This window comes from Diceros bicornis, chromosome 3 (genome assembly GCF_020826845.1).
Source record: "Diceros bicornis minor isolate mBicDic1 chromosome 3, mDicBic1.mat.cur, whole genome shotgun sequence".
Lineage (NCBI taxonomy): Eukaryota > Metazoa > Chordata > Mammalia > Perissodactyla > Rhinocerotidae > Diceros > Diceros bicornis.
The window spans coordinates 83,511,850-83,527,005 of NC_080742.1; the positions used below are offsets into that span (position 1 = coordinate 83,511,850).

Sequence of the window (15,156 nt, forward strand, 5' to 3'; positions counted from 1 at the left end):
ACAGAGTGCCAGAAAGATTCTGAGTTGTGCTTTGACAAATACAAAAAGCCATTCCATTACAGGGAAAGAGAAGGGAACAAACGTTGAGTTTCACCAGTGGGCTATTTACTGCTAAGCGTTTTACATACATTAAGTCACTAAATTTTCATGACTACTCTGCAAGGTAGGTGTTATTGTCACTATTTTACAGACAAGGAAAGTAAGGTTCAAAGACACTGGCTATTTCTATGCCTACGAAAATATATACACTTTGTAAACAAAGTTTCAAACAGAGAATGGTAAAGAATAGGAAATCCAAGTCACTCAGTCTCATCTCTTAGAGAAAACAACCACAAGCGCTTAGCGTATAAACTTCCTGAATTTTTAAAATATACCAACACATACTTTTCTTTGTTTTTTACAAGAAACTGGGACCATATTATACATACTGTCCTGAATCTTGCCTTTTTCCTCTTAACAGTGTACCTTGGGTACCTGGCCGTGTAGTTAATTAATATTAATAAGAGCAGGGGTTTGGGGGGAGTTAGAGCTCTGACGACACACTTGGTTGTGGGACTTCCCACAGGTCACTCCGCCCCTTAGGACTCCTGTTTCCCCCATTTGTAAAAGGAGGGCAGGGCACAGAGGATTCCGCGATGTAACGCCAATGAGCAGGGCACCTCAGCGCCAGCCCGCCTCGTGACTATCTGGGATGTTCTCCAGGGCCCACGCCTCCTTGAGTTGGACGGCAGCCGCCGCCAGCGCCCCCAGGAAACTCGGGCAAGCAGCGCGTCCTCCAGTCGCTCCCCCGGGAGGGTGCTGATGACGAAACAGCCGGGCGGGGCCAAAGGCGGGACTGGGGCGGGGCCTCAGGCGCACCGCGCGCCGTGCATGCGAGCTGGTAGGCCAGCCGCGGCCACACATACACCGTGCCTGCGCCCGCCCCGCCCCCGCGGCCCAGGCCCCGCCCCTCCGTCCCTGGTCCGCCGCGTCCCCTCACGGCGCTGGCGCAGCGATGGCGGAGGCCGTGGAGCGCACTGACGAGCTGGTCCGCGAGTACCTGCTCTTCCGCGGCTTCACGCACACACTGCGGCAGCTGGACGCCGAGATCAAGGCGGACAAGGAGAGGGGCTTCCGGGTGAGGGTCGGGCGCGGCGTGGACAGAGGCGACCCCGAGGGAGCCCGGGGCGGGCTCTCCCCCCGCGCTGCCTCCGGGGCGGGAGCGGCGCTGTCACCGCGCCGGGGGACCGTCGATGTCGGCGCGTCCGGCCCTCGCTTGACAGAGGAGGAACCGAGGCCCTGAGGGGGGACGTGACCTGCCTGAAGTGGCCCAGCGAGTCAGGAGCATCGCCGAGGCTACCGGTGCCCTGACTCCTGGTCCAGGCTCCGTTCTCCATCTGCCTCCCAGCAGGGGCTGGCCTGTCGTTGGCCAGGGTGGCGATGAGGTTTTAGGAGCTAAGGTTGGGTACATGGTTGAGTTTTGGCGACAGAGATATTCTAAAGTTGGCTTCCGAGGGCGCTGAGAGTAAAGGGGTCTGCAGCCCACAGTGTTAGCAAGGCTCAGGTGTCTGGGATGTTTGTTTAAAATGGCTGTGTCAGTGACTCCTTGGCAGTTTTGCTTGGGCAGTTGAGGAAGCCCTTACTGTACATTTTAAAACATTATACCTCCCCTCCTCGGACATGATTTTCTGTTGAGAAGTTCTTGGAATTTATATGTGTGTGATTCGTGTGTATGTTTGCTGACCTCAGTCAGTGTTGGCAGGTGAATTGAGAGAGGTAGTGAGCCCGCAGCAAGAGCACTGGAGGGGAGTTAGGAGACCTGAGTTCCTGTCTTGCCAAAGGTAGTGGCTACTTAGTGGCAAAAGCAAATCATTCCAGCTCTCCAGGCCTCAGTGTCCTGATCTGTACAAAGGGGGTGTTGGATTGGTATTGGTATCCAAAACCTTTTCCAGGTTGTGTTCTGATGTGATGGCGTCTCACAAGGAGGTGACTTTGGCTGACACTCTGAGCAGCAGCCAGGGCTTTGGTGGTGTGTTGATGACTTGCAGTCAGGCAGTGGGTCTCCAAGGGGTCTCAGGATCCGTGAGCCTTGGAATCCTGGCATGGCGGAGCTGGGAGGAGGACCGTGGAGCTTGTCTCACTGTCTCTTTGTTCACTTTTCGAAATCTTAGTCAACTGAGAATGGAGCGTTGAGGTGACATTGCCAAGTTGGTTGGGTAAGTCAGGGGCAGCTCTAAGACCTGGGCCCAGATCTCCTGTTTTCTTAGCCAGAGCACCTTTACACCTGAAATTTCCATGCTTGTTAGAGAGTCAAACCACATATGTAACAGATAATAACTTAAACGCTATTACACTACTGTGTTTTGAAAGTTTTATAGATTGCTAAGTTTAAAAAAACGTTAACATCCAGAAGCCACAGCAAGAGGAAAAAGCTGTATTAACTGGAGTGAGGAGAGAATTCCCTTCTGTCCTGCGCCACCTTCTCCAGCCCATCTTTCTCTCACCAGGTGGACAAGATTGTGGACCAGCTGCAGCAGTTAATGCAGGTGTATGATTTGGCTGCTCTTCGGGATTATTGGAGCTACCTGGAGCGTCGGCTCTTCAGCCGCTTGGAGGATATATACAGACCCACCATCAACAAACTGAAAACTAGCCTGTTCCGCTTTTATCTTGTCTACACAATCCAGGTGCTTGTTGATACGTGGCTCCCTTGGTGGAGAGAGTTCTTTGATCCAGAAATAGATTTTCTTTTAACCCCTAGGGAGGCCTCTGTATGTTACTCTGGGAAAAGGTGAAACAGTCACAGTGCAAGTTATTTTTGACTCTTTTCCTGCTCTTTTTTCCGTCTGATCTGTAAATCATCTGACCTCTCTTCCTCATTCCTATTTCCCCTCTTGCTTTAAGCCTGTAAGTCTGGGTGGTGTTTTTTTTTTTTTTTATTGAGGTTTTAATAGTTTATAACATTGTGAAATTTTGGGTTATACATTTTTGTTTGTCCATCATCATATATATGTCTCCCTTCACCCCTTGTGCCCACCCCCTACCCCCATTGCCCCTGGTAACCACAATACAGTTTTCTCTGTCCATGTGTTGGTTTATATTTCACATATGAGTGAGATCATACAGTGTTTGTCTTTCTCTTTCTGGCGTATTTCGCTTAACATAATACCCTCCAGGCCCATCCATGTTGTTGCAAATGGGGCGATTTTGTCTTTTTTTATGGCTGAGTAGTATTCCATTGTATATGTATACCACATCGTCTTGATCCAGTCATCAGTCGAGGGACATTTATGTTGCTTCCACTTCTTGGCTATAATGAATAACACTGTAATGAACATAGGGATGCACAAGCGTCTTTGGATTGTTGATTTCAGGTTCGTTAGATAGATTCCCAGTAGTGGGATAGCTGGATCATAGGGTATTTCTATTTTAAATTCTTTGAGGAATCTCCATATCATTTTCCACAGCGGCTGCACCAGTTTGCATTCCCACCAGCTGTGTATGAGGGTTCCTGTTTCTCCACATCCTCTCCAACATTTGTTGTTTTTGTCTTGGTGATTATAGCCATTCTGACGGGCGTGAGGTGATATCTTAGTGTTGTTTTGATTTGCATTTCCCTGATGTTTAGTGATGTTGAACATCTTTTCATGTGCCTATTGGCCATCTGTCTATCTTCTTTGGAGAAATGTCTGTTCATTTCCTCTGCCCATTTTTTGATTAGGTTGTTTGTATTTTTGTTGTTCAGTTGTGTGAGTTCTTTATATATTATGGAGATTAACCCCTTGTCAGATATATGCTTTGCAAATATTTTCTCCCAGCTGGTGGGTTGTCTATTCATCTTGATTCTGGTTTCGTTTGTCTTGTAGAAGCTCTTTAATCTGATAAAATCCCACTTGCGTATTTTTTCTTTAGTTTCCCTAGTCTGGTTAGGCATGTCATCCGAAAAGATTCCTTTACGACCAATGTCAAATAGTGTGTTGCCTATATTTTCTTCTATGAGTTTTATAGTTTCAGGTCTCACCTTCAGATCTTTGATCCATTTTGAGTTAATTTTTGTGAATGGCGATAGCAGATGGTCCACTTTCATTCTTTTGCATGTGGCTGTCCAGTTTTCCCAACACCATTTACTGAAGAGACTTTCCTTTCTCCATTGTATGTTCCTAGCTCCTTTGTCGAAAATTAGCTGTCTGTATATGTGTGGTTTTGTTCCTGGGCTTTCAATTCTGTTCCATTGATCCGTGTGTCTGTTTTTGTACCAGTACCATGCTGTTTTGATTACTAGTGCTTTGTAGTATGTTTTGAAGTCAGGGATTGTGATGCCTCCAGCTTTGTTCTTTTTTCTTAGGATTGCTTTAGCTATTCGGGGTCTTTTGTTGCCCCATGTGAATTTTAGTATTCTTTGTTCTATTTCCATGAAGAATGTCATTGGGATTCTGATTGGGATTGCATTGAATCTGTAGATTGCTTTAGGTAGTATAGACATTTTAACTATGTTTATTCTTCCAATCCATGTGCATGGGATATCTTTCCATTTCTTTAGGTCATCATCGATTTCTTTCAATAATGTCTTGTGGTTTTCATTGTAATAGGTCTTTCACTTCCTTGGTAAGATTTATTCCTAGATATTTTATTCTTTTTGATGCAATTGTAAATGGTATTATCTTTTTTAGCTCTCTTTCTGTTAGTTAGTTGTTAGCGTACAGAAATGCAGCTGATTTTTGTAGATTGATTTTGTACCCTGCGACTTTGCTGTGATGGTTGATTATTTCTAATAGTTTTCCAAAGGATTCTTTAGGGTTTTCTATATGTAAAATCATGTCATCTGCAAATAGTGAGAGTTTCACTTCTTCGTTGCCTATTTGGATTCCTTTTATTCCTTTTTCTTGCCTAATTGCTCTGGCCAAAACCTCCAGTAGTACGTTGAAAGGAGTGGTGAGAGTGGGCAGCCCTGCCTCGTTCCTGTTCTCAGAGGAATGGCTTTCAGTCTTTCCCCATTGAGTATGATGTTGGCTGTGGGTTTGTCATAAATAGCCTTTATTATGTTGAGGTACTTTCCTTCTATACCTATTTTGTTGAGAGTTTTTATCATAAATGGATGTTGTATCTTGTCACATGCCTTATCTGCGTCTATTGAGATGACCATGTGGTTTTTATTCTTTGTTTTGTTGATGTGGTGTATCGCGTTGATTGATTTGCAGATGTTGAACCATCCCTGCGTCCCTGGTATGAATCCCACTTGATCATGGTGTATGATCTTTTTAATGTATTGCTGTATTCGGTTTGCCAATATTTTGTTGAGGATTTTTGCATCTATGTTCATCAGTGATATTGGCCTGTAATTTTCCTTCTTTATATTGTCTTTGTCTGGCTTTGGTATCATGGTGATGTTGGCCTCGTAGAATGATTTAGGAAGTGTTCCATCTTCCTCTATTTTTTGGAATAGTTTGAGAAGGATGGGTATTAAATCTTCTTTGAATGTTAGGTAAAATTCACCAGAGAAGCCATCTGGTCATGGACTTTTATTTTTTGGGATGTTTTTGTGTACTATTTCAATCTCTTAACTTGTGATTGGTCTATTTAGATCCTCCATTTCTTCTTGGTTCAATTTGGGAGGTTGTATAAGTCTAAGAATTTATCCATTTCTTCTAGATTGTCCAATTTTTTGGCGTATAATTGCTCATAGTATTCTCTTATGATCCTTTGTATTTCCATGGTATCTGTTGTAATTTCTCCTCTTTCATTTCTAATTTTATTTATTTGAGCCTTTTCTCTTTTTTTCTTACTAAGTCTGGCTAAGGGTCTGTCAATTTTGTTTATCTTCTCAAAGAACCAACTCTTTGTTTCATTAATCCTTTCTACTGTTTTTTTGGTCTCAATTTCATTTATTTCTGCTCTGATTTTTATTATTTCTCTCCTTCTGCTGACTTTGGCCTTTGTTTGTTCTTTTTCTAGTTCTGTTAAGGTGGGCTTGTATTGCTATGAATTTCCCTCTCAGGACCTCTTTTGCTGCATCCCATATGATTTGGTATGGCATATTTTCATTTTTGTTTGTTTCCAGATAGTTTTTGATTTCTCCTTTAATTTCATCAATGATCCATTGGTTTTTCAGTAGCATGTTGTTTAATCTCCACATTTTTGTCACTTTCCCAGTTTTTTTTCATGGTTGATTTCCAGTTTCATAGCATTGTGGTCAGAAGAGATGCTTGTTATGATTTCAATCTTCTTAAATTTATTGAAGCTTGCTTTGTTTCCCAACATATGGTCTATCCTTGAGAATGTTCCATCGTGCTTGAGAAGAGTGTGTAGTCAGATGTTTTTGGATGGAGTGCTCTGTATATGTCTACTAGGTCCATCTCGTCCAGTTTTTCATTTAAGTCCACTATTTCTTTATTGACTTTTTGTCTGGATGATCTATCCGTTGATGTAAGAGGGTTATTAAGATCCCCTACTATTATTGTCTTGTTCTTAATGTCTCCTTTTAGGTTTGTTAATAGTTGCTTTATGTACTTTGGTGCTCCTATGTTGGGTGCATATATATTTATAAGTGATAAGTCTTCTTGGTGGTGTGTCCCTTTTATCATTATATATTTCCCTTCTTTGTCTTTCTCAACCTGTTTTATCTTGAAGTCTACTTTGTCTGATATGAGTATGGCAACACCTGCTTTCTTTTGTTTGCCATGAGCTTGTAGTATTGTCTTCCATCCTTTCACTCTGAGCCTGTGCTTGTCTTTAGAGCTGAGATGTGTTTCCTGGAGGCAGCATATTGTTGGGTCTTGCTTTTTAATCCATCCTGCCACTCTGTATCTTTTGATTGGAGAGTTCAATCCATTTACATTTAGGGTAATTATTGATATACGAGGGCTTAATGTTGCTGTTTTGTCACTTATTTTCTGGTTCTTGTGTATTTCCTTTGTTTCTCATCCCATTTGTTTCGGATTGCCAATTGACTTTGGTTGTTCTGTCTTATGACTCTTCTAGTTTTCTCTTTGTTTATCATATGTGATTTTGTTTTGATTATTTGTTTAGTGGTTACCTCGAGGTTTATATAAAAAATCTTGTGTATAAGATAGTCCATTATCTGATGGCCTCTTATTTCCTTATACTAAGTCAATTCAATCACTTTCCTCTTCCCCTTCTAAGTCGTTGTTGTTATACCTTATTCTATCTTGTGTTGTGGGTGTGTGTTTACAGTGATGAGGTTATATTTATTTTTGGTGAATTCCTTCCATTGATCTTTGATTTTGGTATTTAAGTGGTTGCTAACCTATTCCAGTAAAGATCTACTATTTTTCTGATTTTGTCTACCTATTTTCTCCTTGCTCCAAGCTTTGTCTTCCCTTTCTCTTCTTTATTTCAGGCCTGAGGTCCTTCTTGAGTATTTCTTGTAGTGGGGGTCTCATGGCCATGAACTCCCTTAGCTTTTGTTTATCTTGGAAAGTTACTATGTCTCCATCATATTTGAAGGAAATTTTTGCTGGATAGAGTATTCTTGGCTGAAAGTTTTTGTCTTTCAGTATTTTGAATATGTCATTCCAGTCTCTCCTAGCCTGTAAAGTTTCTGTTGAGAAATCCGCTGAGAGCCTGATGCGAATTCCTTTGTACGTTATTTTTTGTTTTTGTCTAGCTGCCTTTAATACTGTTTCTTTGTCATTGACTTTGGCCAGCCTTACCACTACATGTCGTGGAGTAGGCCTTTGCCTGTTGACGTATTTAGGTAACCTATTGGCTTCATTTACTGCTATCTCCTGCTCCTTCCCCAGATTTGGGAAGTTCTCAGCTATTATTTCCTTGAATAGGCTCTCTGTTCCTCTTTCCCTCTCTTCTCCCTCAGGAATACCTATAATTCTTATGTTACATTTCCTAATAGAGTCAGATATTTCTCAGAAGACTTTCTTCATGTCTTTTTAGTCTTAGTTCTCTCTCCTCTTCCATCTGGAGCATATCTGTATTCCTATCCTCTATAATGCTAATTCTTTCCTCCATGTTTTCATCTCTGTTCTTTAAAGATTCCAGATTCTCCTTTATCTCCTCCATTGTGTTCTTCATCTCCATCAGTACTGATTAGCTTTTCTTTATGATTTCAATCTCTTTTGTGAAGAAACTCCTTATCTCATTGAATTGTTTGTGTTATCTTGTATTTCATTGAGTTTTTTTATGATACCTATTTTGAAATCTCTGTCATTTAGGTTATGGATTTCTGTGTCTTCAGGGTTGGTTTCTGGGTGCTTGTCATTTTCCTTCTGGTCTGGTGTTTTCATGTACCTTTGCATTGTGGTTCCTATGTTGGCTTTATTTTTCCTTATCCTGGAAATATCTGGTTGTAATTTCCACCCGCTGCCACCGTGTGGGGGTTAAGGGCTGTGTAATCTGAGCCCCCTGCGCTCTGGCCCCGCTGTTCACTGTGATCCGCTGGCCGCTTGGTCTGGTCCGGTCTGCTGTGCTGCTGTGTCCAGCATGAGGGGAGGTCGGGGGTCTCTCTCTTTTGCCTGCTGGGTCCCTGGCATGGGGGGCTTCTTGCTCACCCCTCATTATCTGCTCTCCTGGGGTGCTCAGATGCTGATGGTAGCCCTGTAGCTGTTCTGAGTCCTCTGTGTGTGAGTTTCCCACTGGCTGAGATAGCCCAAAGAGCTATGGTTTCCCCGCAGAGGGCTCCCCTTCCCCCCTGTCTGGGAGCCGCGAGGACCGGGATTGCTGATCTGTTGGGAAAGGAGAGGAGTTCTCCTTACCTCTCCCCACTTCCTCTGGGGGCCCAGCACGTTCCTCTCTCAGATGTGCGGCAGTGTGATCTTTCCGATCTTGCTTTTCGCTGTCTAGGAGTTGTTGTTGGTCTGTGACTGTTTCTTTTGTTGCATCTTATCAGGGGAAGAGTTTATGGGAAAGCTCAGTCAGCCATGATGCTGACATCACTTGTTTTGTTGTTATTTTGTTGAAGTTCTTCTGTTCTCGGAACTCTTTTTCATTTGTATTCTAAGAATTTTTCACTTAGTTTAATCTCTATTTTCAGATCTGTTAAACTCTTAGGTTTTTGTCTTTCCCCCAGCAAGTCTGCTCTGCAGTGCTGGTCTATATTTATAATATTTTTCTTATATATTTTTATATATATTTATTTATATTTATAATATAAATATTTATAATATATTTCTAGGTCTATGCTTTATAAAAGGCATAGTCCTAGAAATTGGAGTGTGAGGTCTTTTTGTTTGAGTAACGTTTTTCATGAAAAAACTGATTTTATAAATCAGTTTGAAAGAATTCATTCACAAAGTAGTCATTTTCCCTGTGAATTTTGTTTAATAAATTTAAATGATTTTTGTAGCTGTCCTAAAGTACAGCATGCCTATATCATGAAGGCTTTCTTTCAAGTTCCAATAGGAGAAAGTTTGTGTGCTCTTTCAAGTTTGGTTTATCATATAGGACAAGCATTATCCATTTATATTTGAGTTGCTTAGAGATACGTTGTTGAAGTTTGAGAAAGTTTAGGCTTTCTTAAAATCATATACTGATGGAGACGGACTCTGTCCCCAAACTGATAGGAAATAGTATAAAATAGGGTGAGGTAGGGGTGTGCGTAGAGAGGGGTGTAGCGGCTGAGACAAGCTGTATGCCGTGTCCTTCTAAAAATGCATGAAGGTTTGAGAGTCACATTGGCAAGGGGTGACCATAATGGGAACTAGATTTCTGAGGTACAACCTTTGCACCAACAAGGATTTGTTTCACTAAGTAAGCTGAACACTGAAGGGAGCCTCTGACTTGGAAATGTAAAGGACAGTAGTGAAGAAAAGGAAGATAAAAGCTTTTTGGAAAACAAGATCAAGTTGCAGAGTGAGACTTTGGGGAGTGACAGTAGATAAGGCTTAAAAACTGAAGAGCAGAATAAACTCTTTTAGGAATATTTTGTGACTGGGACTCTCAGTGACTGCTCCCCAGTTGGGGTGTGTTTGGCCGCTAACAGAGAAATTTACAGTGAAATCAGAAGTCTTCGGCCCTAGGGATTGCAGTGGAGAATGGAGTAGCCTAAGGATCAGGGCTGAATATATGTGGGCCTGTTGTCCCCACCCAAAGGTGACAGTAGAGAAATTGGCAAATTGTGAATTTAGTTGCATCCAGCTAGTTTAAATAATAAGGCCTATGTGTTTATTATTTAATGAAAAGACCATAAGGAGGGGGAATCCAAAAGAAGGTAGAGGCAAGAATTCCAAGACAGAAAATCCTGACCTGGTTGTACAAATTGTATTAGAGAAAACAAATACTTGGAATAGCCTTTTGTTTTATTTTCCCATGTAGTTTCACATCATCTTTTTACATCAGGGGGATTTTATTTTCCTCCTAGGAAGTTTTCCTTGTTTTGAGTTCAGTTTCTGGTTAATTGAAAACCATCTGAAGTCTGACAATTTGGCTACTGTAAAGGTTAGAATGTGCCATAGCCACGAAACCTTCCTGTCATTGTGGGTATTCTGGGCCTTTATTAGTGTGATCTTGTTAATGCCTCATGCAGTTGGAGGCAGGGGGAAACTGATGGTTGTGTTGTTGATTAGAATTAGAAAAACAAAGTCCAGTTTGTTCCTTCAGCCAAAATAGTTCTTTATCCTGCTAATCATGGCTGATGGACATACTGTAATACTGCTATGTTTCTTTTTTGCCTTCTTTTAATCATGGGGCTCATAGGCCCCTGAGTTTTGCCTTAAATATTTGACCCATTAAAAAGTCAATTAATAGTCTATACAAAGTAGGTCAAGAGTTTATTTAGAAAACAACAACTCAGGTAGGGTCTGGGGTCAAGTCCTCACTATACGAGTCCTGTGACCTTGGGCAAATTATTCTGGAGTCTATTTATTTGTCTGTTAAATGCAGATTATTCCCCTTGCTCTGCCTACCTTATATCATGAGGATCAAATGAAATAAGTGACTATGAGAGTGCCCTGTAAGTTGTAGAACACAATGCAAATGTAAAGTAGGATGCAAATAGAACAGTGAGCTTTAGGAAAATGCATTCGCTGTGAAATGGAAGTAGTTTGAAGAATTTATTTTCCCTTCTATTGATTTGTCTCTATGGCACAGATTGCCTTTTCTTCATCTCAGTAGATTCAGAGATGACTTTTGTTGGGTTTGGTTGTAGTTTTTTGTCTTTTTATAAATAAGGTCAGTGGGTGAAATGCTTCAGTTGCTGAAGCATATAATTTGGCTTAGAACAGTGACTGGTGCAAAGCAAAATTATAAAAAGAAAATTTTGAATTCACCAAATAGCATAGACTGTGCTTGATAGAGTATCATCATCATCATCATCATTAATGGTGATTGCTAATCAATTTTGTAGAACTGGAAATAATTTTCTATGTTCTTCTCAAAAACTCCAGTTGGTAGTTTGACCTACATTCCTACTTTCAATAGAACAGTTCTTCTAAGTAGTAGTTACACTTTACACTTTCCTCCCCAACCAATTAGTTACAGTATGTGGATTCTGGATGGTGGTAGATCAAGTTAGTTTAGTACAATTTATAAAAAGCCTTTTTACGTTGATGGTGTCTTATCGTATTTGATGCTATTCATAAATAGAACCAGAGAACTGTGGACTCCTGGACTCGTGTTTTAAGTGATTGATAGGACTGCTGGAGTGGAGTAGGCAGACTGTGCTGGAAATCATTCCGTGTGAAAGGGGGTCAGCCCCTGCTTCCTTGGCCTTTGTGACCAGCAGAAAAACCTTTTTCAGATTCAAAAGCCTATTCCTTGCTGCCTTTCTCCTCTGAAATGCATCACCAAGCTTTATAGTCAGGAAGAACTTAATTATTTTTCTATGGGTTTATTTTTATTGCAGATAAAATGACTTCTCTTCCGTTTAACGGGCTCAGAAACAAGCTCCTGTGTTAAACTTTGCAGGCTTTTGTTTTATAGCATAAATCAGCTCAGCTGGCTAAATGCCTCACTAACTGAAACTTTACCATGTGGCTGGAACTAAAGTGTGCTCTGGAGCATTGAGTCTTTAAACTGGATGATCGATTACAAACGCAAAGTGGTGAAGAGGCTGTAAGAAGGACCAGAAGCTCCCTCTCCTGATCCTGGAGCAAGTGTTTCCTCCTTATTTCAGGGGCTCCGAGCTCACGAGCAAAATCCTAACCAAGTGTATCTCGCCAGGACAACCCGTTTTAAATGCTCAGTGAAGAAAGAATAATTCTTCCCCCGCTTAACCGCTAAAGAACAACATACGTTTCTAACGTCAGCTTTTAATTCTTTCATTTTTCGTTGGTAAATCTCCCAGACATCAGCAGTTCTGTAGAGAGTTTAAATATGAAGGAATGGCAGGACGGACTCAGGGCACTTCTACCCAACATTAACATCAACTTTGATGGACTGCCCAATTCTGCCTCCCTCTCCAACACCCACCACAGTGCACCAGCGTCCAACACTGCCACCACCGACAGCCTGAGTTGGGACGGCCCTGGCAGCTGGACAGACCCAGCCATCATCACAGGTAACTTTCTCACTCCTTCAGCGCCACTGACTGCCATCAGTTTGGTGTTTAGCACAGATTAAATAAAAACAGAGGTCTCCTCACCATAAGCTTCTTTTCACAAAGCCACGAGTGGGGGTGGCTTGTTTCACTCTCCGGGGTCATGTAGTCTCAGTTAATTCTGTTGGCCTAGTTGTGTCATAAGGCATTTGGTGCCTAGGTTGCTTCTTTTGGTGTAAGTAGGTGCTAACGTCTGGCAGCATGTGTGTATTTTGTAGGTCTCAAAGTACAAAAGGATCTGACTTACCCTCTTAAAGGAACATACTCCACTTTTTAAAATAAAGCTCTTTATTATAAAGCTGTCTTGTTTACGTATCCCGATTAGAGAAGGAGAAGCACAATTGGGCAGTAACGTCATACAATTCTGGGGACTCATTTTTGCAGCTCTGCCTCTGTGACAGTGGAGGACGATGTCTGTGTAGTTGAAGAGGAGGCGTGGGTTTGTGTGACAATATGTCGTGTGGGTGGAGGATAAAGGAAACATAAGATGAAAAAGGTCTTATTTGGAAGGAGTTTAACACTGTAATTGCTTCTCCGTTTCTTTTTGGATAAAACAGTCATCTTATGATTTTTTTGTTTGATGAATTTTTTATTCTTTCTGCACAAATTCACCATTTTCCTTCTTTTCTTCACTCTCCTTAGGTATTCCAGCATCTTCAGGAAACAGTTTAGACTCTCTTCAAGGTGACAGTCCTCCACACTGGCTAAAATCCCTTCAGGCCCTCACAGAGATGGACGGCCCCGGTGCTGCTCCGTCACAAACCCACCACGGCGCCCCCTTCAGCACACAGATCCCTCTGCACAGAGCCAGTTGGAATCCCTACCCTCCTCCTTCCAATCCTTCCAGCTTCCACTCCCCACCTCCAGGCTTTCAGACGGCCTTCAGACCCCCCAGCAAAACCCCCACAGATTTACTACAGAGTTCAACACTGGACCACCCTTAGGGAAGGAGGAGAAACCATTAGAAAATGCAGGATTTGTCCCACCCTGTTTTCTCCCTCTCAGCCCACCCACGGCTCCCTCCTCATCTCTTATGTTCTCAAGAATCCAGTTCCTGATCAGTTTTCTTTCTCCGTACCCCCAGATGCAGTGCGATCACAGGGTCATTACCATCTGTTTTTTATTGTAAAAGTTTCTGTTGATCCAGCATTTGAGCGACACTGTTGAATGTTTCTTCAAAATGCCTTTTCAAGGAGGAAAAAAAGAGAAATCAAAGGGCAGTCTGGATACTTAGAAAATTACTGTTTGTCTGTTGAGTGTAATAATGACATAATCTGCTTAGCAGAAAATGACGATTAATCCATAGGAAAGGTCAAGTAGACGCATTATCAACTGCAGAAGTTTGAAAACCAGGTTAATTGAAGTGAGATTGCTAAGTAAGTGCATGGGGAAAACAGTGGTCCTGGCATCCATCTTGTCTTCAGCTTATCACTATTGTAGGGAAAGTGCTTTTAATTTAATTTTTAATTCTTTTGGTAAGTTGATGGAGAGGATTTGATTGTGTTGTTAAGCAAAAGAATTTATTGGATGTTAATAGAAAGACAAATTGATCTGTATTAGTAACTGGCCTATTGCTAAAGAGGTTATCAGGAGGGGAGAAGTGATTTTTTAAAGGAGAAAAAAGTTTTGGCTTTAGATTTAAAGTAAATTTAAACATTTTAAAGAAAATTATTCACAGATTTAATACCTATCCATAATTTAAAAGCCAAAATATAAGTGATTTCTTCAGTCTTTCTCCTCTGTCAGAATCTTGTTTTCTTTTACCTTAAATTCCCCTGAGGAGGCCACTCTGAGACAGCACTGCTGTGGGGCCATCTGCTCACCCTCAGGAGCAAATCTCTGACCTCCTTGCCTGCAGCTTTTACTTAACCCTGTAGTTTCTGGACATTTGTGCAGTATTGAAAAGACAGGAGAAAAGAAAACAGAAACATGGTTATAACTTGACGCTAAAACTAAAAACAAGAAAATGTATCTTTTCTTCAGAATTAAAACTAAAATAATAAATAAAACAGAAAACTTGATGATGACCCTTGGGTTGTTCTTGTTTTTGTTTCTCCGTTTTGTTGCATGTGAGTCTGAAACATTTTGTGAGAGTGTTTCCATTCTCACAGTCATCAGGTGTTTCCATTGATTTTACATCTTCCACGATAGGGAGAGTGGCTGAGAAGAAGAAATTAGAAAAAGAGTTCATTTCTTGTTAGTCACTGCCATCTTTGAAGATCAGCCCATCTTGTCCTCACAAGTTCCTCTTCAAGTGGCTTCCAGTAGAGACCTCTTCTTATGCTATTGTATTCTGTAGACCAAAGCTTCCCAGAGAAGCCTCATGTGCCAGGAGGGAGCAGAGAACTGTCATGTGCTGAGATGCTGATTGTCTTGGGGAGACTTGGTGGGAGCAGCAGCCAATGTGCCGCACAGGTAGCAGCACCTCGTGCGAGTGCCATGACGGGAAAGAGACCAGAAAACACTGATGTAGACAAGCCACAGATAGATCTTTTATGACTGGCCATTCTAGGGAATTCCTAATGATGGAGAGATGGTCACTCTGCTGACCAAAAGAGGGCAGAGGACAGAAATGAAATCTTCCCTACCCGATTCCTGGGAATCTAAATGGTTTGGATTACATTCAGAAGTCCAAGCTGGAATTGGCATCTATTCAGCCACATCCATTAAGA

At 41.7% G+C, this 15,156-nt stretch overlaps 1 protein-coding gene across 3 annotated transcripts; it reads left to right on the forward strand.

Annotated features, from left to right (window-relative positions):
• The first annotated feature begins 966 nt into the window (after positions 1-966).
• LOC131397590 (WD repeat-containing protein 91-like) lies at positions 967-14,526 on the forward strand. Of its 3 annotated transcripts, XR_009216786.1 has the most exons (4): positions 967-1,117; positions 2,487-2,666; positions 12,233-12,445; positions 13,127-14,526. XR_009216786.1 is itself a non-coding variant. In XM_058530703.1 (3 exons), exons 1-3 carry the CDS (start codon positions 995-997, stop codon positions 13,154-13,156), a joined length of 333 nt encoding a protein of 110 aa, XP_058386686.1. In that variant the 5' UTR covers positions 967-994; the 3' UTR covers positions 13,157-14,526. The 3 variants fall into 3 exon arrangements, 2 of the variants coding, with proteins under 2 accessions (XP_058386686.1, XP_058386693.1); XM_058530703.1 differs by lacking the exon at positions 12,233-12,445; XM_058530710.1 differs by lacking the exons at positions 12,233-12,445; positions 13,127-14,526 and adding an exon at positions 11,854-11,911.
• Positions 14,527-15,156: the final 630 nt, after the last annotated feature.

Bases quoted from the DNA above. Each gene is read 5' to 3' on its own strand.
- LOC131397590 (XM_058530703.1), top strand. From the start codon at position 995: ATGGCGGAGGCCGTGGAGCGCACTGACGAGCTGGTCCGCGAGTACCTG. The intron at 1,118-2,486 runs GTGAGGGTCGGG...TTCTCTCACCAG, and splicing joins ACAAGGAGAGGGGCTTCCGG to GTGGACAAGATTGTGGACCA. The intron at 2,667-13,126 runs GTGCTTGTTGAT...CACTCTCCTTAG, and splicing joins ATCTTGTCTACACAATCCAG to GTATTCCAGCATCTTCAGGA.